Raw genomic sequence first — 23,662 nt, 5'->3', positions numbered from 1 at the left:
ACTGTGTGCCACAATGTTTCATTTTTGCCATTTTTTGTGGGTACTGCAGCAACATATCCATACATACAACTGGCCATATATTATTATTTAAGGGATAGATGGCATAGATGGCTCTTACCCAGAGCAACTTAGAATGAGAGCAGTTATAGATTTACATACTAATTCCTCCAGCTGCCTCGAGGTTCTGTTTTGATCTTCCATCGTCACATTTTGGGCTCTGAGTCCAACGCCAAAATATGCATGATGTTAGTTCCATTCCTGACAGTGGAATCCTGAATAATGGTAACACCTGTAGTAGGCACCTCCTTCCTATCTCTATTTCTCTGTGCCACCTGCTGTCGTCTCGCCACCCCACCCACTCACCATCCCCACCTTTCCGGCCCCCTATTGAGTTCAAACGTAGAGGCCTATCTTCGCTTGTTCGCTCAAACACACCTAGCATCTCCCAGGAGGATAAGTACATACGCCGTATTAATTCATCCATGTCTCTGCGGACTTCAGTCAAATATCTTTTTCTTCCTCTCTAGAGGGACTCAAGGACTTTCAGCAGAGGGTTGCTCTGTTTACTTTGTACTCTCGGGTGGGATATTTCCATTTGAATGAATGTGTTTGAGTTGCAGTTGGCTATCTCATCTTCAGACACACGGGCGTGAGTGTGTGCATATTCCACAAGTTTGCATGCATACTTTATGTACCTGCATGAATGTACAGTATATGTGCAGATTTAACTAATTATGTGTGTGTGTGTGTGTGTGTGTCAGAGTTTGCACATGCACCTAAGATGCTGAAAATATGTATGCATTTGTGCCAGAGGGTGTTTATGTGCTTAGTGTGTCGAGTCATGTTAAGCTCAACTTTGGGGCTCTCTATATAAAAGCAATCTCCCCCTCAACCTTGCCTAGAGCACTGATAGGATGAAAAATGGATAGAAGCCCCAAAGGAAGGAGGGGAAAGGTCCATCTGTGAGCTGCATTCAAGGACAACAGTGTTATCCATTTTGGAACAGTATGAAACAAGCCAGTGTCTTCAGTGGGGTTTGGAAATGCAGGCTTCTGGATGAACTGTGGATGCTACTGTTGTCTTGCCAAGCCAACTGTGATGTTGCAGATTAGATGCGAATCATTGACTCCTTGTTTGAATCAGCGCGACTCTTCTCATTCAGGGAGAGAGATAATGAACAAATGTGACTGATTGTTTCTGATCAGCGTTGTGGTGAATTACTGCAGCAACAGGGATTGTTTTGCGCTACTCTGGTTCTCATAAAATCTGCGTTTAATGTGATTTTATGTTACTCAGCCCCGAGGTATTGGGGTTTGGCTATATCTATTAATCTCTGTTTTGATCTTGTTTTCTCTTTTCTCTCCTCCCTTTCTTCTTCTTTCTCCTTTTTTGTTCACTCCTCCATCATTGCACTTTTATGTTTTCCCCCTAATTTTCTCACTCATGTTTTTTTTTCTTTCTTCCTACTCTTTTTTTGTTTGTTTGTTTCAACTCTTCCACCTCCTTCCTGTCTTCTCTGATAGAACCAATTCCACCTGCAGATGTCGGCCCGTGTGCCCCCATCAACTCTGGGCAGCCTGCTGCTGGCGGTCCTGCAGGGGGGAGATGGTGACAGGAACAGAGGAAGCTGGGGGGAGGGTAGCTGGGGAGGTGCAGCTGTAATTTGCCCTGGGTGGGAAGAGGGTGGTGATGGGTTGCTCTCTCACCTGCAGACGCACAGTGGTTCTGCCTGGCATTTGTGGGATATCATCAACCTGACTCACATCTCAGGGGGGAGGGATAGAAGGTTAGAGGCCAGCGAGGAGAGGAGAGAGGATCAGAAGGAAGAAGAAGCTTTGAAGATCCTCTCCACCCGTTTTCTGCGCTCCCCATCTCCCCTCTCCTCTGTTCTCCTCCTGGGCTCTGACCCCGAGTGTCTCTCTTCCGTCCTGCGTGCCGCTCAACGCCTCGCTCCAACACTACCAGGGCTGCAGTGGATCATGGGATACCCCTTGTCGCCAGATTCGCTACACACTTTAGGAGGTCCCCTTGGCCTGTTAGCCTACGGCGAGGTCGGCCGCAAGCCAATCAGCTTCTACATCCGGGATGCTTTGCAGTTGATTGGCAGAGCGGTCACTGCGGCGACCATGGTGAGGCCGGACTTGGCACTGATCCAGAACATGGTTAATTGTTATGACAAACCAAACCGACGTGAGCTGCCCTCTTCAGGACAATATCTGGCCAGGTATATTCACACATACACATATACAGTACACACACACTAATTAAAAGGTCAGTTCTATGGAGTATTATATCATCCAAAAGGTGTACTTGAAGACAGGGTTTTTTTATCTGTAACCACAGTTTTGTAAACTTGTACATTTATGTTTGTATCTGTAAGTGTAGTTTTGGAAACTTGTACATTTATATTTGTAAGTGTACGTTCTGTGCTGCAAGCATATACAAACTTGAAGGCTGAACATCTCGGTGTCTGCCTGCAAACTCCGTTTTGCAAGTTTGTGCATTCAGTTACAGGCCTGCAAGCTTTTATTCACGACCTGAGAGACACTTGCACAGGAGTGTCTTACTCTGTGACTCCATACTGTATGTCACTATGTGTCATGATTCAAAATACGAGGTGGCATACAAAGTGCTGAAGGAATTCCCGTTGCTGTGTGAATTATGACAGTCAATTATGACAGAGAGACAGTAAATGCTATCTTTACCCCCCTCCTTTGTAATGTATAATGCAGGACGAACACAACATTGAGTGTGCAGGGGCTGCCGATGACTCAGCAGGTGTTGAAACAACATGAATGAAAAGTAAAATATGGGAATCAGTGCTAATATTATCAAGCTAGGCTATCTAGCTTCCACTTTCCATGGACGCGAGCTTGAGATGTTTGTCTTTTTTGATTTTGGTTTGTTATGCCCTCAGCATTAAAAAATTACATTTAAAAAGTCCATTGTGTCCATTACGTCTAGATAATCCACTGTCATCACAGTACAGTTTTTTCAAAGGGCCTATTTATCTCTATCTTTGGTAGAAATAATTTAATATGTTTTTATATGACTCAGGTGAACTGAACCTTTAAGATTAATTAACACAGAACAATATTAATAGTGTGGCACTTAACTAAAGTTCAGGAACAGGGTCAGTTCCAGTGCAGTATCCCTGCAGCTGAAGAAAATTTCAGCAGAGCGGATGACTTTAACCTCCTCCAAAAATTAAATGTATTGCTTTAGGCTACAGGGGATTTGCAGTGATACAGTCATGGTTTGACTGGTCCTTAGATAGTCTCTACCCCTGCAGTCACTGGCCAACTGCTTTTTTTAATGATTCTTGGACACCTAAAATGTGTCCTACAAGTGTTCACATTTAAACCACCCACGATGTGTGGACGACGCTGACAAAACTGTAATTAAATTCCTATGGTCACATCACTTAACGTCTGTAAGCTCGTTAGCTTTCTGAGTGACACTTTGGCATTTTTGTGAGGAGTTGCTGGCTCCACTTGTAGTACTGTACGCTCCGGTTGCTGCCCTTGTCTGTCCTCTGCACCATGGGGGTGGCGCCTTCTGAATAGCGCTGTCATACCCAGGGGTGGGGAAGAGGTCTTTATGGCATACAGATTTACAGACTGACACCAGAGAGTTTTGTCTGTTTCTCTTCGCTGTTGCTGCTGCTTCAATCAGATTTTAAAAGGGTCTCTGACAGCTTTCACGGGCTCTGTCAAGGTGCAGTCTGTGATAACACAAACACACACGCAGAATAAAAGCCTATTGAGATACATATTAAACCATAAATGTTTTCACTTAAGGCAGAGAAAAGCCTAAATCCATGGGCCTTATGTGCCTGATAGTAAATGATGCACTGAAAATCTGTGCAATAAACTCACTCCAAAGTTAAATATCTCTGCTCTGCCAGTTAACATGGATATTTTTCAAACAGTGCGATGGATAAAACAGCATGTATCCGACTTCTCTGGTCATGTGATACTGGTGAGGGAAGGATTTGTGGTTCGAGCTGGGCCCACACCGTGCCTGCTAGCTGAGAGTGATCATCAACATCACCCAAATAATCACAAACTGGATTCTCACAGTGTTCCCTCCTTCTGCAGTTTAGTTGAGCACAGGGATGCCTGAACAATTTGTTATAGAGGGCTAGAGGCTAAAACAAGTGAAGTGGTAACTGCGTTACAAAGCAATATTACTGGAAATTTACTATTAGATTTCAAGCAAGTCCATTAGTTTTTTATGATTAATTGCTCATTTTATAGTCTACAAAGTAGAGAAAACAATAACTAATGTTTTTAATCTGACTAAAACTTCATGGGGACACCAGGGAAAGTCACAATCTCCCTGTGGAGTGCCAATTAGGAAATAGTCTTCACTATCAGAATAGACTATTTATAATAGTCAACCACAATATAGTGTCAGTGACCTTTGTTCCTGGCCTGTGAGAGACTGATAAAAGAGGTTGTTCTATCGCACTATTCAAACCAGTCCAGTTAGACTCCTCGCCCTTCAGTGTAGTCCCTGATTCTTATCCCTCCCCTGCAACAGCCAGACATGCGGTTGCTCCAAAGAGCCCAAACAAAGCTGAAGGAAGTGCGAGACTTCCACATGGAGAAGGCAATTAACAGCTCAATGCCCAAGGGACAGAGCGAGGATGGCAGGGAGGGTGTGAGGATGTCTGGAGATATAAGCGAGAGAGGAAGGTATGAGGGAAGACAAGAGAAAAACACGCACAATATTACTGTTTCAGATTCAAAGCGGTAGAAATATGAGAAACTAGCCACTTTTGATGTAGTTCTTCTGAATGTCCAGAATTAAAAAGATCCCTGGGTGCTTATTCCCAAAAATACATTAGAGAGAAAGGAGAAAATAGTCAAACACAAACAGATAGATGAAAGACAGGAAGTAGGAAACAGCTAAAGGAAAATGTGAATAAAGTCAAAGAAAGGGAAGAAGTAACTTGAGTGGAAAAGTATGTGAGAGTGGAGAAAAAAAAGTGAGAAAAGGAGGGGAAATAGATAGACGGTTGTTGTTATCAGAGTGAAATCTGCCAGTCAGTGCCATCTCACACAGCTGCCACACTGATTCCATCTCCCCTGAAGAGATTAAAACCATTGAAACAAGCAAGTCTCATATCATTCCAGACACAGGGAGGGAGCAAACTTTCCTCCAAACTAAAAGAGATGGAGTGATAAGAGAATGAGACACATGCCTGGGACTCTGTTATAGAGTCATCATTTACCGGCCACTCTGCTGACATTTACTCTAAGCGTGTAAACCGGGGCCAGGTGTTAGTGAGAGGAAGCCATCCCTCTCTGACACCGCAGGCTGACTTATCAAGCCGCTTTGACATCCACAGTCATTCTTTAAATGCAGCCCCTGGCCTGATGCAACACAACAACCTACGGAACCCATAACTAAAAAGTGACGCCGCTTTAAAGTGTTTCCGCACTTTTCACGCCCCTTGCTCTTATCACTGTCTCATCTTACGCTCATATCTCTCATCCTTATCTCCGGGCATGAATGAAAGTGTCACAAACTGCGGAAAAGAGGGCTTCGCACTTCTCTGCACAGATAGGAGATGTAAAGTGAAGCCTATGTTTAATTTCTTTGTGGCCAGCCTCAGCTATATGAGTCTGGAGTGGGTTGGCTTGATGAATCTGCTGTCTATGGGATATGATGATTCAGCCGCACTATTACCATGAGTGATTTCAGCTCAAGGCAAGGCTAGCACTTCCGCTTTATGGTCACAGAGACAGAGGGAGCTGATAAGTTAACGTGGAATGGGATGGGAATGACTTTCAAATCAGAAGCATTTTTAATCAGGTTCTTGAGAATTATGGCACAGGGAATGGGTTTATAAATTGATATTGTGCTGTTGAAGTAAATCACATTGTGAAGAAAGAGGCCACTGAACAAAAGCACCAGTAGAATACAAAAAGGCTTACATGTATTCATACGTTTTCTTTCATTCTCCGTGTGGTGCAGACAGGCTTTAGTTCAGGCATGGCTTGCAGGTGAGGTTAATGACCCTCATGATCAATTTAGTCTTCTCATTTTGATACTTATGTCCTATATTTAATGGAGAGAGATCTCCGGAGGTGATTATATTCTATGCTCATCAATTCATACATATAATTTTGAAGAAAAAAAAAGAGGCAGAGAGGGGAAAAAAATAAGAAAAGAGAGAATAAAACAAAGAGGGGAAAGGAAATACTATTTTTCTGCTCTGACAGAGGGCTACGGCCTCACCAACCTTTTCTATTAACAGTAAGGAAAACTTGCCATTTCTAGCCTTGACCCAGACATAATCAACAGTCCCTGCACGGTTCAACACCCGTACCGAATGCAGCGATCCCTGCATTCTTTAACATTTAAACAAGCACCCCTTCAATTTACAATGACCTCCTGACAATCTCCCACTAATCAAGACATGATCAAACAGCACTTGTATGGGTTCACATTGAGACATCACCTGACAATGTCCACATGATCAAATGCTAAGACAAGAGCTAACAATCCCAGTATAGTTCAAGAGGCCAGAGCAGATTTATGTGCGAACAGGGATTGCTCTTCCTAATGTATTCCACCGTAAAGACCAATGTGCGGCCATCAGGCGAGTGAGGCGAATAGCAATGAATGTCTGTATGGACTGGCAGATAGGAGGAGACCCATACTGCACTGCATTAACTTTTAATTATGACTCTCTGGGAGATGCAATTACTAGAGACTAGACTTGCTAAAGCTCCACAAACAGACCATGCCTGTGTGCACTGTCGTTTGTAACTTTTTCCTTTCTTTTTTTCCTCCCCTCGCTTTTCCTTTTTTTTCATCTGGCTAGTTTAGAGTTGTGTATTATACATGCTACATCTCTCAACTGCAATATCCCAGCATGGGTCTTGATTTTTTTTTTCTCTGTACTGTTGCCTCTTGCTTATTGTCTGCTTGTCTCTCTCTGTCCCTCGAGGTTTCTCTCCAACACTTCCTTCAACGGAGCCACAGGCCTTATTCAGGTGGATGCTGGATTCTCCCGAGTCCTCTCATCCCAGCTGTTTCATGTCTGGAGCCTAAAAAGAGGCGCTCTGGGCCAGCCAGCCTGGGTTACCGTAGGCCAGTGGTCCCGAGGCAGGCTGGAGTTAGAGGGCGGGATCCTGGGGCTGGTGGGAGGATTCGGGAGCAGCCAGGGGCAAGGTCTCGGAGCTGGAGTGAGGGGAGGGGATGGCCAGGGGGATTTTAATGTTGGAGGACGCTGGAGGCCGGGACTTTCTGTTGAAGGACACCGCCTGAGGGTGGTGACTCTGGTGGAGCACCCGTTTGTCTTCACACGCGAGGTGGATGAGGATGGATTGTGTCCAGCTGGTCAGCTCTGTCTGGACCCCAAAACCAACCGCTCCGACATAATCCAGGGCCTCTTCAACCAGCTGCATAACCCAAACTCAACAACTGCAGACTGGGAGGGCAGTGGTGAGTTTTGTTTTAGCATATGACCTCAGACTTTAAAGCACATAAATCATGAGTGATGAAGTACTGATATGCTTTAGATTTACTGTAATCCATCTCAAAAAAACATTTTAACTTGTTAGGGGACATGCTTAAGTTCTAATTTATATAAACTCTGAGCTTCTCTTATTTAAACTCTTAGATCTCTTAGCTTAGATCTCATTGCTATGTCACTGGCCACATCTCTACTGCTCATCCTCCAGACTGAATAGGATTTTAGGGGTAAAATCAATATGGTATCATGGCTGGTCAATCCAGTTTCAAAATATACAAGGTGCAATGTCAAGGGCTCAGCTCCACAGCTACATCTACGTCTCATGAATGAAGAGGATTAAAGGCATTTAATCAATAAGAGATCAGTACAACTGAGTCGGTTTGAAAGAAAACTATTGGGCAACTATACATATAATATACACTATGTATATATACACTATACTATGCAACTGTACACTTTTTTACTTAAGTCAGCAGATGGTGGGAGAGTAAATAGAAATTGACATTTGTATTCAAGATGACCCAGGAATTTAGGCAAGTAAAATAATTTTATTTAATAGTCAGTGGTTCAAGAGCTACAGATCTAATTGTATAATCCATTGTGGTAGTATCCACTATAATATAGTTACACTATACCTCGTCGCAAAATTCTATAAGCTGGTGCTTAGACAGAACTATAATTCACACATTGGTGCCAAGTTTCGTGAGTAATTGGCATAGACAAATGCATCTGTGGGCTGCTGGATTTTGATTGAATGAGTTTGCAAAAAATGTTTGCCAGAAAAATCAAAGTGGCAAAAAAGGCAGAATGTGTAAATTTTATATTATAGCATCTTCACCTTGCCAACTCTACTCTATTCCTACACATAGTTCAAGGGTTGTTACATCTAGCTCAGGATTTAATGTGATTAAATGTAGTCCTAGCCTGGGTGCCAGAGTCATTAAAAACAGAACGCACAAGTATCTTGTGAGGACCCATCAACATTTTCCAAGATCCATAGTCAACAGTTGTGGACAAATTCTCAAAAGTGAAACTCTTTAACTTCCAAAGCATGCATGTAAATATCCGAACGGATACATTTCACATGATCATCACTTCTTTCCTCTCAGACCTACCAGATGACCTGAGGAAGTGCTGCTATGGGTATTGCATCGATTTGCTGGAGAAACTGGCAGAGGATATGGGCTTCACCTTTGACCTCTATATCGTGGGAGACGGGAAGTACGGAGCAATGAGCGGGACAGGACGCTGGACGGGGCTGGTCGGGGACCTGCTGAGTGGAACTGCTGACATGGCTGTCACCTCTTTCTCCATCAACTCTGCCCGGAGCAGAGTCATCGATTTCACCTCGCCGTTCTATTCCACCAGCCTGGGCATTCTGGTACAACTGCTTGAAGTCATCATCAGTTTGTTAGAGTTGAGAGTTTGCATTTTAATGATTGTAGAGGACAAAGGGCATGTCCTCAAAATATACCACATTGTGAAGCAACTGCAGCATTGCAATCTCCAGTGTTACTTTGATTTGTAAATCTCTCTTTCTGTGACTGACAGTGTTTTGGTATATTCTGACGATATGGTCTGCAACTGCTTAATTTCGCCCTTATGTCCCTCTCACCCGGTCATCTGGTGAGGAGCGCGAGATCATTAGTTGGTGAATAATTAGTTTGCTGAGTTTTCAGTAGGCATGTTAATTATGAAAGTTCAAAATGAGAGGCAGTTTAAGAGTGTATAATGAGTCTGAGAGGCCTTTGCAGAAGACATCTTAGCTGAGTCCCCAAACATGCTGCAGTTCTTCTTTGATAAAATCTCCCTCTGTGGCAAACAAATTGCAATGCATAATATGATCTGACAATATTGTTCCATTTGAAAATGTGAATCCCATCGTTTGAAAAAGTGATTTCCTTCCCTTACAAAATAATGAATAGCACAAAATGAAAACAATGTATGCAATTTTTAGATGCTTATTATGCCCAGGAGTGTTTATGAGAAATTTACCAACAAGATGTTGCAGACTGGAGGCAGAATTATAATCACAATTTTTCACGTCATCAAATACCTGTAACCTGTGCAGAGGGAAATCAACTGTATCGAGTCAGTTTCTTACACAGTTGTTTGTTTTTGACCTACCAGGTTCGTAGCCGGGACACTGCAGCCCCAATTGGAGCCTTCATGTGGCCTCTCCACTGGTCCATGTGGGTGGGGATTTTTGTCACACTGCATCTCACTGCACTCTTCCTCACCCTGTATGAGTGGAATAGCCCCTTTGGCATGACACCTCATGGCAGAAACAGGCTGCGTGTGTTCTCCTACTCCTCCGCCCTCAATCTCTGCTACGCCATACTGTTTGGACGCACTGTCGCCACCAAGGTAAAGTAGCTCTCCTATGTGTGATAAATAGGCATCATGCAAGGTAGGGCAGGGGAAAGAAATTGCAAGGAGAAAGGGAGAAGGGGATGTGCATTATGGGAAAAAGCACACAAACAGTGAGAGTAAGAAAAGAGGAAGTTGGAGGGGAAAGATGTATGGAGAAAGATGATGAAGATGGCTAGGGAGGGAGGAAGATGTATAGGGGAGAGGTTAAGAAGGTAGGCAGTGATGAAGTAGAGAGGCACAAGGAGGATAATGCACATCCAGGGAGGGAGAGGGGAAAGGGTAAGTGAACCGACAGAGATTGAAGGAGTTATGGCGAGGATGATGGGGATGGATGAAGGTGAAAAAAGAGGGAGTGAGTAGAGGTTAACTATCTAAAGTAGTCAGACACAAAGTTTCAAACAAGAAATCAGGGGGTAGGAAGGTGAGAGGGCAAATCAGGAAATGAGCTTCAAAAAAAGGTAATGGGAGGATGACAGAAAGATGGTGAGATAGGGTTGAAAGGGTAAGTGGGTAAGCAGAGATGAAAAAAGAAACAAAATGAGGGTGACATGGAGGTGGGCAGACAAAGAATGATGTAAAGGGCAGAGGGCAAGTGTTGGGCAAAGTTGGAGAGCCTAGTGACAAGGGTTAGTATGAGAAAGAAATGTATGAGACAAGTGATCGCTGAAGACAGTGGAAGCCAAATCTCACACTTAGGCAAATCTGTCTTTCAATAAATACATAGCGAGATGAAAAACAATCATTTCTTTCATTCAAACATAAAAAAATCTCTTTTTTAATGTAATTTGTTTGGTATAAATATGTTCAATATATTAAATGTACCTTTGCAGTAAAAGTATTCTTCAGAGATCCTGTCGGATTTGACTGATCGTGTCGCACCCACAGTAAAGCTGTCGCACAGACCCAGCCACAACGCAGATGAAAAACAACTCTGTCCTTTGCAATTTTTATTCTTTAAACAGCAACATACTGTGCCAAAAATCCATCATTATGATAATTTGTGTTTGCTCTTCAAATTTACATGAAGCACATACAGATAAATATCTGAAACGTAATTTACTTAAATTATTCCTGTCTCTCCTACCAGTGCCTGAATATGCACCCCATTATAATATTTCTTTAAATGCATAATTACATTTTGTCCCTAAAGGAAGCAGAGCAAATGACTTGGGTGGAACAGAGGCCAAGTGATTAGAGAGACCTTCCCATAATTGAAAGGTCACAGGTTTGATCCTTGCAACTGGCAATGTGTCAATTAACAGGTTATGTCCATTAGCAGCCTTGTGACCTGTTAAAATGTCCTTGAGCAACAACCTGAACCTCTGTGTGCTGCGTCACAGCCAAACAGTAATTTTTATTTAGGCTAACAGGAAGAGAGAGGGCAGGTAAATTGATTACTAATGCAGAAATAATAACCTAATTGGAGTCACTGGTAGTGCTCCTTAAAAATCTTAACGAATGTGTCAAATGGAAAAATGCTTTTAACAAAACCAAAAGGACAGAAAAAGTGTAAAAAAATTGATTAAACAGTATGTTTATCTGCTCTGACGTAAGCTGCAATCGTTAGCATGTCTGGCTACTAACTTATCCATGTATTACTTCCAAGGCTAAGGAATACTGCATTAACTTACTGCATTATTTGTGTGGTACAGGTTAGGTAAAAAAAATAAATAATTGGCTAGTTTAGGGTAACGTTAGCAGCTCTGTCCTGATTTATTTATTTTTTCCTGTTTGTTTGTTTTACACTCCAGCACCCCCAGCTAACGTTAACTGAGATAGCATTACATTTGCCAAACTCGTTTGTTAGTCCCCGGCCTCAAAGCCTTATCTTTTGTAACATTAAAAGACATACTGTGTGAAAATGTGAACAAGTATGTTAGATAAGCTGCCAAATAGGGTTGTGTTGTGTTGTGATTGTACTTTTTCTCCTTATCAAACTTGACTAATTAGCACTACACTGCAATACAAGAACAATGCTGTTTCTTTATTTGTTCTACATCGTTCACTAGCTGGCGAGGACACTGACTATACTTGAAGCATGCAGCTTTCAGTCGTAGCATATCATGTATGTAGCCATAAAGTCCATATTTAAGGCATCTTTTAAAGGATACTTGATTTTAAATGAGTCAGCTGGAAACAAGTCAGCCAAAGATAGCATTTTCAACCAAATGGAGCTAATGTTAGCTTAATTAGAGCTACAACTAGGTTAATCTGCCAGCAACCATTGTCATTTTAGAGAGCAAAAAATCTGTAGTTAACTGTCTATAAATGAGAATTTGTTTACCTCTGTCTGAAAATCAAGGACCAATTTTCATTAATTACTAATAAGTTTGAGTGGTAATCTGCCAGTACCGCTCTCGCTTTGAACTGCATATCTGCCATACGAAAACAGAAAGCTACAAAAAAATAGTAGCCTCTAAGCACAATGTGAAATGAAAGATGTTGTGAATAAAACACAGGCTGCATGGGAGAAATAAAGGGCATCCTCACCTCCCGTTGGTTCACATTTCTTCCCATAAAACAATATTACTGATGAATTTGTGCTTATAATGTGCATGCCGTCCTTTCTTTTTCCTCTTTCAATCCACCCAGTAATTACGCTTTTAGTTTGAACTTTGAACACTTTCGTAATAATGGGTTACAACCTTGTTTGTATAATTAATGTCTCATTATTCTCAAGCCTTTAAAACACTAGAAACCCATCTCTTTTCTTCTGTTAAGTGGATTTTAATTGGTGGAATAAATAAACGATCAGTGTTCAGGTGGATTTACTCCCCTAGGCAGGCAATTTCATGGAAAGATATTTCTGATGTGCCTCACAAACAGTCACACTTTGGTAGATTTCATTTTCTGGTCTGTTTTGATTACCTTGATTATCCTTACTTTGGGGTTAAATTGGGATTTTTAAGGAGGAGGAGGAGGTTGAGAGCCTCAAGGGGGCCTCTTCATTTATGTCAACACCTAAAGCACCATTTTTCACACATTCTGTGTTTTTAATTGTTTAAATCCATGCCCTTATTTTTCATGTATATACTTTGTTATTTCAGTTAGTTTGTCTTAGTTTCATTTCTGTCTCGACTTCATGACATTCTTCAGTTTTGATCTTAGCTATTTTTAGATTCTCTCTTCATCATGACCTGCTATTTCTTCAGATCTTGTTGTGTGTCATTATTTTTATATGCTAATAATTAGAGAAAGGCAAAACACAGCCAAACCAAACAATCTCTCTTTGCATAAATCTCCACTGGGCAGACTCCTAAATGCTGGACAGGGCGTTTCCTGATGAACCTTTGGGCCATCTTCTGCTTACTGGTGCTATCCAGCTACACCGCCAACCTAGCAGCAGTCATGGTCGGGGAGAAGACCTTCGAGCAGGTCTCAGGAATTCATGATGACAAGGTTAGACTGCAAACAAGGACACAAACTTGCAATAGCACTCATGTCAGCACCCCACACACACATAGGGATGCACAGCTACATGTGCACACAAACTAATCTTACACAAGGACAGGCTAATGAGTAAAGAACGGAATTATTTGCGAAGGATTATCGCTTTCCATATCCCTAAACCCTGTTGGGAGTTCACGTCTACAGTGAATTTGATATGAGCCCCATTGTGATATCTATTGCCCTCTCTCTCTCTCTTTAACACCTCTACCACAATCTACACCCTCTCCTCCACCCATGACTTCCTGTATCGTGGGTGCACCATCCCAGCTGCACCATCCCTCCCTGGGCTTTCGTTTTGGGACTGTGAGGGAAAGCAGCGCTGAAGATTACATGAAAAAGAGCTTTCCGGAGATGCACGACTACATGAGACGCTTCAACCAGCCCACCACCCCTGATGGCGTACATATGTTAAAGTAAGACACACACACACACACACACACAGTACAAATATAAAATGATCTCATTTACACTTGTCATTAAACTGTGATATGCATCTGATCAATCGTGGTTGTCTTGTATTCTGTGTGCACTTGTTTTTCATGCACAGTGCCATAACAATTCAGTCTGCTGACAACCAGCGCAAACAAACTAAAATGCAATTCCCATGTGCTGTTTTTCTGATATTCCACTGTTCAGTTTTGAATTTCAAAGTCTTTACTCAAAGATGAAAAGCACACACTTAATACGGCTCATGATGTCATTTAGAGACAAATCCTGGAGCTGATCCACAGCCAGTGAATAATGGAGCAACTCCTTGCGTATGTGCACATTTTCTGATTCACCAGTTGTACCATCATTAATTTATTGTCAGTGGACAAACTCCAAAATGTGTCACCTGATTACATCATCAGTTCAATTTTGGATGCTCAAATTTCTAGCTAAGAGGGAGAGTCTCTACTGACGATCCAAAATCAATGCAATAGCCCAGTGTAGCTCAATGCAAATTGTGTTTTAAGGCTGATCTTTTTCTACCTGCAGTGATGTTGTGTGTAACCCATCGGTAGATGTTTTCTTATTCTAGTGAACACACTGTTTGCTTTTGCATCTGTGAGAGATAGGATCAAATATTCATCACTTTGTGAGCTGCATACATTAGCCTGAGCTTTTCCTTATCCAGAGATAGTTACCTCCTAGCCTAAGGTCTAAGTAGGATGAAAGAAATGAATTACATACAAGTCCTGCCCATTTGAGTGAAAAAACTGTGTTTATTAAATTGAAGTGTTGAATGCTGGGATGAATGAAGGTCAGGGACAGATTGATGAAATGAGGACGGAGGACGAACAGATGAATCGGATGTCGAATGGGGACAGTGAGCAGATGAAAGCAAGGAGGCAAGGCAAGTTTATTTATGTAACACCTTTAAGAGATTTAAGAAGAGATTAAAAAAGTTAAAAACAGAAATAAACAGAAAGTAGTTTAGGATGTAAATACAAAGTTGAATGATACTGAGAGGTTAAAGTACGGTCAAAGGCAGTGGAAAACATAGAAAAGGGTTTTAAGCTGGTTTAAAGGTAGTCCATGTTAAATCTTTATCTTTTGGGGCATAGTTATGGAAAAGACAATAACTTCTATTCTAATAATAATATAAATAACTAGATTTAATGTGGACTTGTGATTGCACATAACACATGAATTTACAGACGCTACAAGAATGACTAAAATATTTTACTCTGGCTTACTCCAGTGCACATACATACTGTACTACACACTGCAAACACACACAGCTGTAACCACATACACTTCTCAGACACAATGTGCACACCATAGAGGACCAGCAGAGATGCTGAGATAGTGCATGTGCTGACTTTGTGATACAAGGGAGAAGATACAAAGCGCTTGTTCAGAGAAAGAGGATGAGAACAGGGAAGATGAAAGCAGCGTTTGTTTGTGTGCGAGGCAAAGCAGAAGTGGAAGTCACAGCAGTGCAGAGAAGCAGAGTGAGGCAGTAAAATACTGTGTTGGCAGAACTACTGACCCCAATATTGCACTCAAATCTTAGAGGAAAAAAAAAATCACAAGCCTTCTCCTGGAGAGACAGAATGCCAAGGGCTACACAGGCAGCTAGCTGCACATGCACACAAATGTATAGGTTCAGAAGAAATAATGCATTCTCAATCACCTGCATACACAGGCTTACAACTGACAGTCATACCTACACACTTTAATGCCGATACACACGCCACTCAGGCCGAGTATCGGATAACTTCCGACCCTTTTTAGTCCCAAAAGAAGTTTCTATCCTCTCTTCTCCTCTCTCCTCGTCTTTGACAGATCTAGACAGAGGAAAGACAGACTTTTCTGCTTTTGCCAGCACAGCAAAGACTTTGTAAAGTCAACCTTTTGTTTAGCAGTAAATGTCCTGAATAACAAGAAGTTTCAGGTAATTTGATCAGATACAATCTATTTTTCCCCTTTAGACAACGTGTGTGTGCGTGTGCTTTTTCCAATACATGCATTTATGCTTGTTCACCTGTCTGCCATTCAAATTTGTGTAGATGTATATGTGTGCATGGAAATATGAGTGTGTAATTGTGAGCTTGTGTGTAAATTTGGATGTCTGGATGTGTGTCAGGAAATGTGTATCTTTACGTCTTTGTTAGTGTGTTAGTGTGTAGGTGTATTATTCAAATCTGTGCTGTGCTTTGTATCCTGAAACTTATTTCCTGCCTGCTGCTGGTCAGCAGCAAAGGCTGCACACAGAGGAACGGTCTATAATTAGGGATCAATTAGGGTCATTTGGATCGATATTGCCAGAGTAGGAAAGTCTTCGGCAGTGTGTATAATGCCTTATCAGTCCGCCACAGATTCTGTTGGTTTAGGTAATGATGTATGTGTTTACACAGTGTATTAGAATGCAGTTAATCTCATGCTCTGTATAAATGACAAAGTGGAATGACAGCCCCAATTACAAGGTTCCTGAACGGTTCTGGGGAGTGTGAAAAAGTTTATAAATCTGATTTACAGGTCTACAAAAGTTTTAGGTTCTTCAATTAATATTCTTTCTCACTCGTGTGATGTGTGTGTGTGTGTGTGTGTGTGTGTGTGTGTGTGTGTGTGTGTGTGTGTGTGTGTGTGTTTGTGTGCGCGTTGGTGGTGAAGGACAGATCCTCCTGCACTAGATGCGTTCATCATGGACAAAGCCCTGTTGGACTTTGAGGTCTCTATCGACGCAGAGTGCAAACTGCTCACTGTGGGGAAGCCATTCGCCATTGAAGGTGCACACACACTCAAAGACACACTGGTTTTTATCACCTGTGAGGATATTGTACTGACTTACAAATTGTTCCCTGCAGGCATTTTTTAAAGCATCTAACTTGTTTTCTTTGGCTTTCTCTTGATTTTATGACATAATTTTTAGTGGTTTATGTCCTTGTTTTTATATACTGTCTAGTCTGTCTCTTTTTTATTTCCTTTTCCTTTTATTTCTTATTTCTCTCATCTGTGAAGCACATTGAAATGCTCACTTTAAAGGACTATGAATCAGATTTACTTTCTTGTTTACCTTACCTTTACCAAAACCCCAACCCTTTCTGTACTCTTAATATCCTAAGATAAAATGATCTTGTGGGGTCATTGAGTCTCTACAATGTAACTCTATGAAAAGATTTCTCCCCATAATGTAATTAGGTAACAAACACCCACACACAACAAAACATAGATTTGTTTTGGTGCTTGTGTTGTGGTGGGAGAGAGGCTACTCTGCCTTATGAGGGAATGCTGGCGCATTCTGGCTGCCGCTCCTCTTTGCTAAATAGACAATTGACTGTGAACTTCACTGCTCATGTGATTGACATGGCCTTCCTGCATTTTGTTTGAGCTTTTAATGTTTTTCTGTTTTCTGCCTGTGTCATTGACTGTATATAAATATGGACGATGCGTTTCCACTTCCTACTGCTATGCAAAAGTGAAGCCAAAATATCTCCTTTCCGGGAGCTACCATCTTGCTTGTGTGACATCATTTGGAGCCAGAGTCTGCACATTAGGGTCAGGTGGTGGGATGGTGGCCCACAGGACACGCCTCCTCAGCCATCCCGCTGTCTGTAGGAGGTTTGAGAACAGCTGTCATAGCTGTCAATCATAACGCCACAGCACCTTTTTATATCATCGAATAACTAATAAAAACAAACTTATCAGCACTTGAACAAGTATCAGCATGATAAGAACGACCTAAAATGACAGAAGCCATCTTGGACGTGTACTTTTTTTAGCTTGGCCCATGGCCCATCCGTTAACATGGAAGGGGTGGGACTTATGACCTATACTGCAGCCAGCCACCAGGGGACGATCGAGATATTTTGACTACACTTTTGGGGAGCTGTCATGACTCCATATTTTTAAACAATCAATGGTCTGCGTGTTTTCATCGCTCCCTGAGTCGGAATACGTTCTATCGAACTGGTGGACTTTGGATTAACTAAAGTACTGCCTATCTTTTCTACTGGGATTTATGGATTTTGGATTATTCAACGTAAAGCGCTTCCTACCTTCTCTACTGAGACTTATGGATTTTTGGATTATTCAATGTAAAGTGATTACTACCTGCTCTTCTAGGATCCCTTTTCTCCAGCTGTCTCTTCCTCCAGCCTACCAGCTCAGGTGTGCCACAAAGCCCCGTCCAGCTCCCCTGAACTCTATATCAGCACAGAAATCACCCAGAGCTGTGCTGTTGCTGATGGACAGCAGTGACTGACATTCTTCTTTGAGCTCTACTCATGTTTGCTGTAATGATCTCCACTGCGTGACTGTACCTATGGCTGTTACCAACACTGCCATTCTGCCCAAACGACACAACTGCTTTACACACAGCCACACAGCTATGGCGTTTACACAGCTTCCTAATTACACATGACAAGGGGTTTTTAACCCGCTGCCAAGAGTTTGAGATTTTAAGAAACGACCTTGTTACATCTATGCACCATGGTTTAAGTGTTGAATACACCAGACAAACTTGAGCGTCATCGTTGGAAAGTTGCGAAACTACCCTACACCAGGTGAGATGCAAAATGGAGTGGATCACAGTGTACTGTGGAGTTTGCAGAGATGTCCATCCTCAGCTCTGTCTCCTGCCGCCATGGAACTATATTAATATACAATCTCTCACTGATAAATCCCTTCTCATACATGACCGCATTTTGGACAAGGGGCTTGATTTCATGTGCCTAATTGAAACCTGGCATAAACCAGGTGGCCTCATTAAGCACAGCTTAATGAGGCCTGCCCTCCTTGCTATAGTTACATGGAAAAAGCCTGCAGCTCTGGCCATGGTGGTGGTTTAGCAATCATACACCAGGGTGAACTGAAACTGTCTCCACTGCCAATGCCTGATCTTTCTTCAGTTGAATGCCTCTAAAATGTAAACCTCCATATACTCTGTGATGGGGCTTGTCATCTACCACTCCCCCAAAATAAACTCATCATATCACCAACGCTGTCATTGTTGGTAATATGTATATATATATCGACAATCCCTCCTGTCATTTTGCAGTGGAGCTCTTGAGTCTGATTGAGTGTCTTGGCCTGAAGCAACATGTTGATATCCCTATTTACACCAGGGGGCACACACTTGACCTGTTCATCAGTGACTCCATCCCCCTCAATAACCTACAGGTCTATGATCTGGGTGTGTCCGACCACATGGTGGTCTCAATGGACACATTGGGCACAATGGCACATCACGTGCCCAGCTTCTGCATCAGTGGATGAACAAGTGGAGCTCTACAGTACATCTCTGAGAGGTGTCTTTGATCTTCATGACCCTGTCAAGACGCATGAGGTCAATTTTTCACTCTCTGCTCCCTGGTTCACTCATAACCTGCGGAAAATAAAAACAGCTGGACATGTCCTGGAATGACGCTTTAGATGCTCTGGGCTCACTGTCTGCTCAAATCATACATTTCCATTCTCAGCCCCCTTATCACCCAAACTGTCAAGCTCTCTCCTCACACTGGTAGCGTTCTATCTACCCTCAAGGTCGCAGTCATCCGCCCCCTCCTAAGGAAACCCATCCTGGATCCAGAAGTTTTTGCCAGCTACAGACCTATCTCGAACCTTCCTTTTCTGTCCAAGGTGTTGGAGAAGGTGATTGCTTCTGAGCTTCAGGACCAACTTAAACACAACAACCTATTTGAAAAATTTCAGTCAGGTTTGCGCTCAGCACACAGCACTGAAACAGCTCCACTCAGGATTGTGAATGACCTGCTGATGACAGCAGGTGGAGGGTCCCCTTCTCTCCTGATTCTCCTTGACCTGACTGCTGCATTTCACACTGTGGACCACACTATCCTCTTAGAGCGCCTCCACACCACCATTGGACAGTCAGACTCTGCAGTTAAGTGGTTTCAGTCCTACCTTTCCAGTGGGACTCAATATGTCTCACTGGAAGGATGCAGGTCTAGATCGCTCCCTGTCACCTGTGGTGATCTGCACAGGATCGGTTCTCGGCCCCATCCTGTTTACTCTCTACATGCTCCCCCTTGGATGTGTCATCAGCAGACATGGGATATCTGTTGCTATGCTGATGATACCCAGCTGTACATCAAAACTGCCCCAAGCCCTTCTGCAGCCATGTCATGCCTCACCACCTGTCTTGAGGAGATAAAGGCCTTGATGAGCACAAATTTCCTCCAGTTAAACAGTAGCAAAACAGAAGCTCTCCTTATTGGCACTGCACACCAGAATCAGTCATCCCCCATACCTCATCTCACCTTTGACGGCCGGGACATCCCCTTTTCCTCCTCAGTCACTAATCTGGGAGTTAGGTTTGACCCTGAGCTGATTTGATGACCATATCTATGCAAAACCTCTTTCTACTATCTCAAAAACATTTCTAAACTCTGCCCATCTCTAACCTTGTTAGATGCAGAGAATCTTGTCCATGTCTTTATCTCCTCAAGACTGGACTACATCATCCAGCATCCAGAGGCTCAAGTACATTCAGAGCAGCGCTGCCTGGATCCTGATGAGAGTGCAAAAACACAAACATATAACATTGATTCTGTTTTCATTGCACTGGCTCCCTATCTCCTTCAGGATTAACTGCCAAGTTCTAATACTCATACAAATCCATCAAGTGCCTCCCTACCTACAGGAACTGATCATACCAGAAACCCTCACCACACCCTCAGATCTGCTAGCAGCTTGCTCCTCTGGGCCCCCAGTACTAAGCTCCACACCATGGGGATAGAGCCTTCTGCTCTGCTGCACCACACTTGTGGAATATCCTTCCTAACCATCTGAGGGCAGCACAGACCCTAGACATTTTTAAAAAGGGCCTGAAAAACCTTTCTATTCAGAAAGGCTTTTTACTATTTTCTTTATGTAGTGTGTTCTGTTATTAATATTGTGGGACTTTGAGTTTCACTATGAATGAAAAGTGAGGTACACACACAGTCAAATGCACTGTATAGCATTCATACACACACATGACATATACTGTATAAGACCACAGGCTGCCTCTTTCATGTAACCCAAACAAACACACACACACTTACTGTATATAGCAGTGGAGGCTGGTCCATAGAGGCAGAGGAGGTTGATCCTCCTCTAGAGGCAAAAGGGAGATCAAAATATAATAAAGAATATTTGATTGAAATAAATCATTACCAAATCTCAGTATTTATAAAGTATACTTTTTCTCTCTTCTATGGAAAAAATCCATTGCTGAAATTCTGTTTAAAATGCTTCAACAATGACACCTGCGGGGCAGGAGGAGAGAGAGCAGTGTGTGAAGTGGTGGGGGGGGGGGGGCCTGCTGACCTCCTCATGGCGGGATCTCTTACATTGGACTCAATGTATTTCATTTTTTTTCATGCTAATCTGTGATTGGCCATGACACATAAAATGATGCTCCAAGGGAGGCTGTCCTCCCTTACCAATCAACAACCAGAATGCAATATTGACATCGAGTTGGTCCAATGATAGTTTCCAGAATTCATCTTCAACTCTCACCACTGTAAGTCAGAGTAGCAGCAGTAGATAGCTCCTTGCATTAGCCAACGCAAGAGTTAGCTTGTTGTAGCAGCCTGAAGGACTCTTTATACATCTATGGAAGGACTGTTAAGGACTGTTGTTAAGCTAGCGGGAGAAATTATCTGGTCTGTGCAGTGCAGCAGCTGCAGGACACTGCCGTGGAGGCTAGAGAGGGAAGCAATCAGAGAAACAACCAGGAGAGTTAGCTTGTTTGTCATTGTTGCTAATGATATCAGACTGGTTAACCAACAGCCACAAAGTTCTGTTAACTAACAAACAAGATGACCAACAGCTACAAATGGACGTTATGACGTGAATACTTCATCTCCATGAAAGAAAGAAGAAGGTGTCAGATAACGTGAGTCAGATACAGCTTCTCTCTCTCTGTCTCTTTGGTCGCTAATTTCATCTCTCATGGTTAAATGTCTCTGTGTGGCTTTTTTGTGTTTTTTATCTCCTTAACAAGAATGCAGCAGAGATCATATAATGTGTTGTGGGTAACGTTAGTTTGCTTGTTGAAGTTACAGTGAGCTGTCTGGACTCACTCATTCATTCATTTTTAATTGAGTGGTTGTTCAGTCACCTTTTGATGTTGTATGATTAGTGTGCAGGAGGTCTGGCTGCTTGCTTCTGACAGTTTCTTTAGTTTGTTTTAAGCTGAGCCGTATATTGAGTAATAAGCTTAAAGTAGCTGGAATAACAAGTGTTAACTAGTGGAGTAACTGATTGTAGTTGATCCATGATCCGTACTGATCGCCTCCCACGGTTCGGCAGGCATATGAATTGCGGATTAATTGCAAAATTTAATGTCTCATTTAAGACAAAGTAAACAAACTGCTGTAAGTACAAGTCATGGACAGACAGCATGTTGCTAACAGGGATTTTGAAGAGCAAAGATCAAACCAGCATCTAACGAGTCCGATGTGACATTTGAGTTATGTTTACCTGCTGTTTAAGCGGTGAATGTTTGTTATCATCAAGTTTTGATGATGTGGACAGAGGCTGTTTCATTCACTGTTTAAAAGAGGAAGGTTTTATTTTGTATATCGTACATATAGATAAGGGTGTGTAAGTCATGTTTTTGATACATGCATTAATACTTTCTGATGTGAACCTACACTTTTAGATCTGTGAATGTTTTTAGTGTTCAATCTTTCTAGTATTCAGCACTGATCTGAACTTGTATCACATTATAAGCTTTGTGCTACTTTATATATTTCTGTATAGTAAGAAAACACATAGGAAACACGTGTAAATCATGTGATATGTTGTCTGTTTTTGATGAGAACATAAATTTGTTGTCACAATAGAACAGTACTATAAATTTGAATTTCACTTTGTTGGTAAAATGACACATTTGATCCACTCCATGGCTAAAATGAGCACTTCTTTGTTTAGAGACATTATGTATATGCTAAATGTCTTTGAAGAAGTAGCCTTTTCACCACTCAGGGGTTTTTGTTTTTGAAAGCAAATTGTTTTATTGGCATATAAAATTGCCCCCCACCCCTCGGATTTCATCAGGTGGGGGACAATGATATAGTTTGATGCGGTTTGTTGTGAGATTCCATGTTGGTTTTCCTCCTGTCCTCCAATTTTTTGAGTCACCGGCCGCCACTGGTATATAGTATATACACCTTGAAGCATGCACATCTACACACACGCACATGTATACAGAAACATACTGCAGAGTCACATGCTCACACACACATTCAGAGAGGAGATCAAATACTGTAGTTAGTTACATGACTGACAGAATAACACAGAGATCTACTGCATGAACTTAGAACACTGCAGGGTAAAAGTACTCAACCATCTATTATTAATAACAATGCCCAGTCAGAACATTTTGGACTAACTGCAACACAATCATGAAGATTGATATATAGACAAATCCACCACCAGTCAGAAAACAGTTAATTAGCCACACAGGGGGTTAATCATATTCAAGTTTTTGTATATTGCTACATGAATGTGTGTGTATGAGTGGCGACTAACGTCTTTGTGAAACCTGGTATGTGTTCTAGTGCTATTCTTTAAGGAAATTATTTTCCTTTTAGACTTGAAAGGGTAGGACATTTTTCTAAAGAAAGGTAATTGTTTTTCCTTCTATCTAAAAATCACCATATGAACCACGGCATCGAGCCAAGAAGCTTGCAACAAACATTTTACACTGCTATCATGCTTTCATGTTTAACAAATAACGATAAGTTACAGGTACCAAATCATGTTTATTAATAAAGTAGTTAATTGTTTTACGTGATCATTTAAGACAGATCTATATTATTATGATTAGTTACAGCAGTAATTATAGTAGCAGTAGAAGTAGTAGTTGTAGTAGTATCCTTTGCAGTGTTATGTTTGTGCTATATATTTATA

At 41.9% G+C, this 23,662-nt stretch overlaps 1 protein-coding gene across 1 annotated transcript in view; it reads left to right on the top strand.

Annotated features, from left to right (window-relative positions):
• Positions 1–1,541: 1,541 nt before the first annotated feature.
• grin3ba (glutamate receptor, ionotropic, N-methyl-D-aspartate 3Ba) overlaps positions 1,542–23,662 on the top strand; it is a 37,376-nt gene continuing 15,255 nt past the window's right edge. Inside the window, exons 1-8 of the mRNA XM_067614808.1 lie at positions 1,542–2,129; positions 4,546–4,700; positions 6,965–7,461; positions 8,602–8,873; positions 9,623–9,859; positions 13,118–13,264; positions 13,583–13,728; positions 16,415–16,530. Of these exons, the coding sequence (XP_067470909.1) occupies positions 1,542–2,129; positions 4,546–4,700; positions 6,965–7,461; positions 8,602–8,873; positions 9,623–9,859; positions 13,118–13,264; positions 13,583–13,728; positions 16,415–16,530 (2,158 nt within the window). The remainder of the gene's footprint in view (positions 2,130–4,545; positions 4,701–6,964; positions 7,462–8,601; positions 8,874–9,622; positions 9,860–13,117; positions 13,265–13,582; positions 13,729–16,414; positions 16,531–23,662) is intronic.

The sequence above is a fragment of the Thunnus thynnus genome, chromosome 16 (genome assembly GCF_963924715.1).
Source record: "Thunnus thynnus chromosome 16, fThuThy2.1, whole genome shotgun sequence".
In the NCBI taxonomy this organism is placed as follows: Eukaryota; Metazoa; Chordata; class Actinopteri; order Scombriformes; family Scombridae; genus Thunnus; species Thunnus thynnus.
Note: the sequence above shows the minus strand (reverse complement) of the source record. Positions and strands in the feature narration are given on the sequence as shown.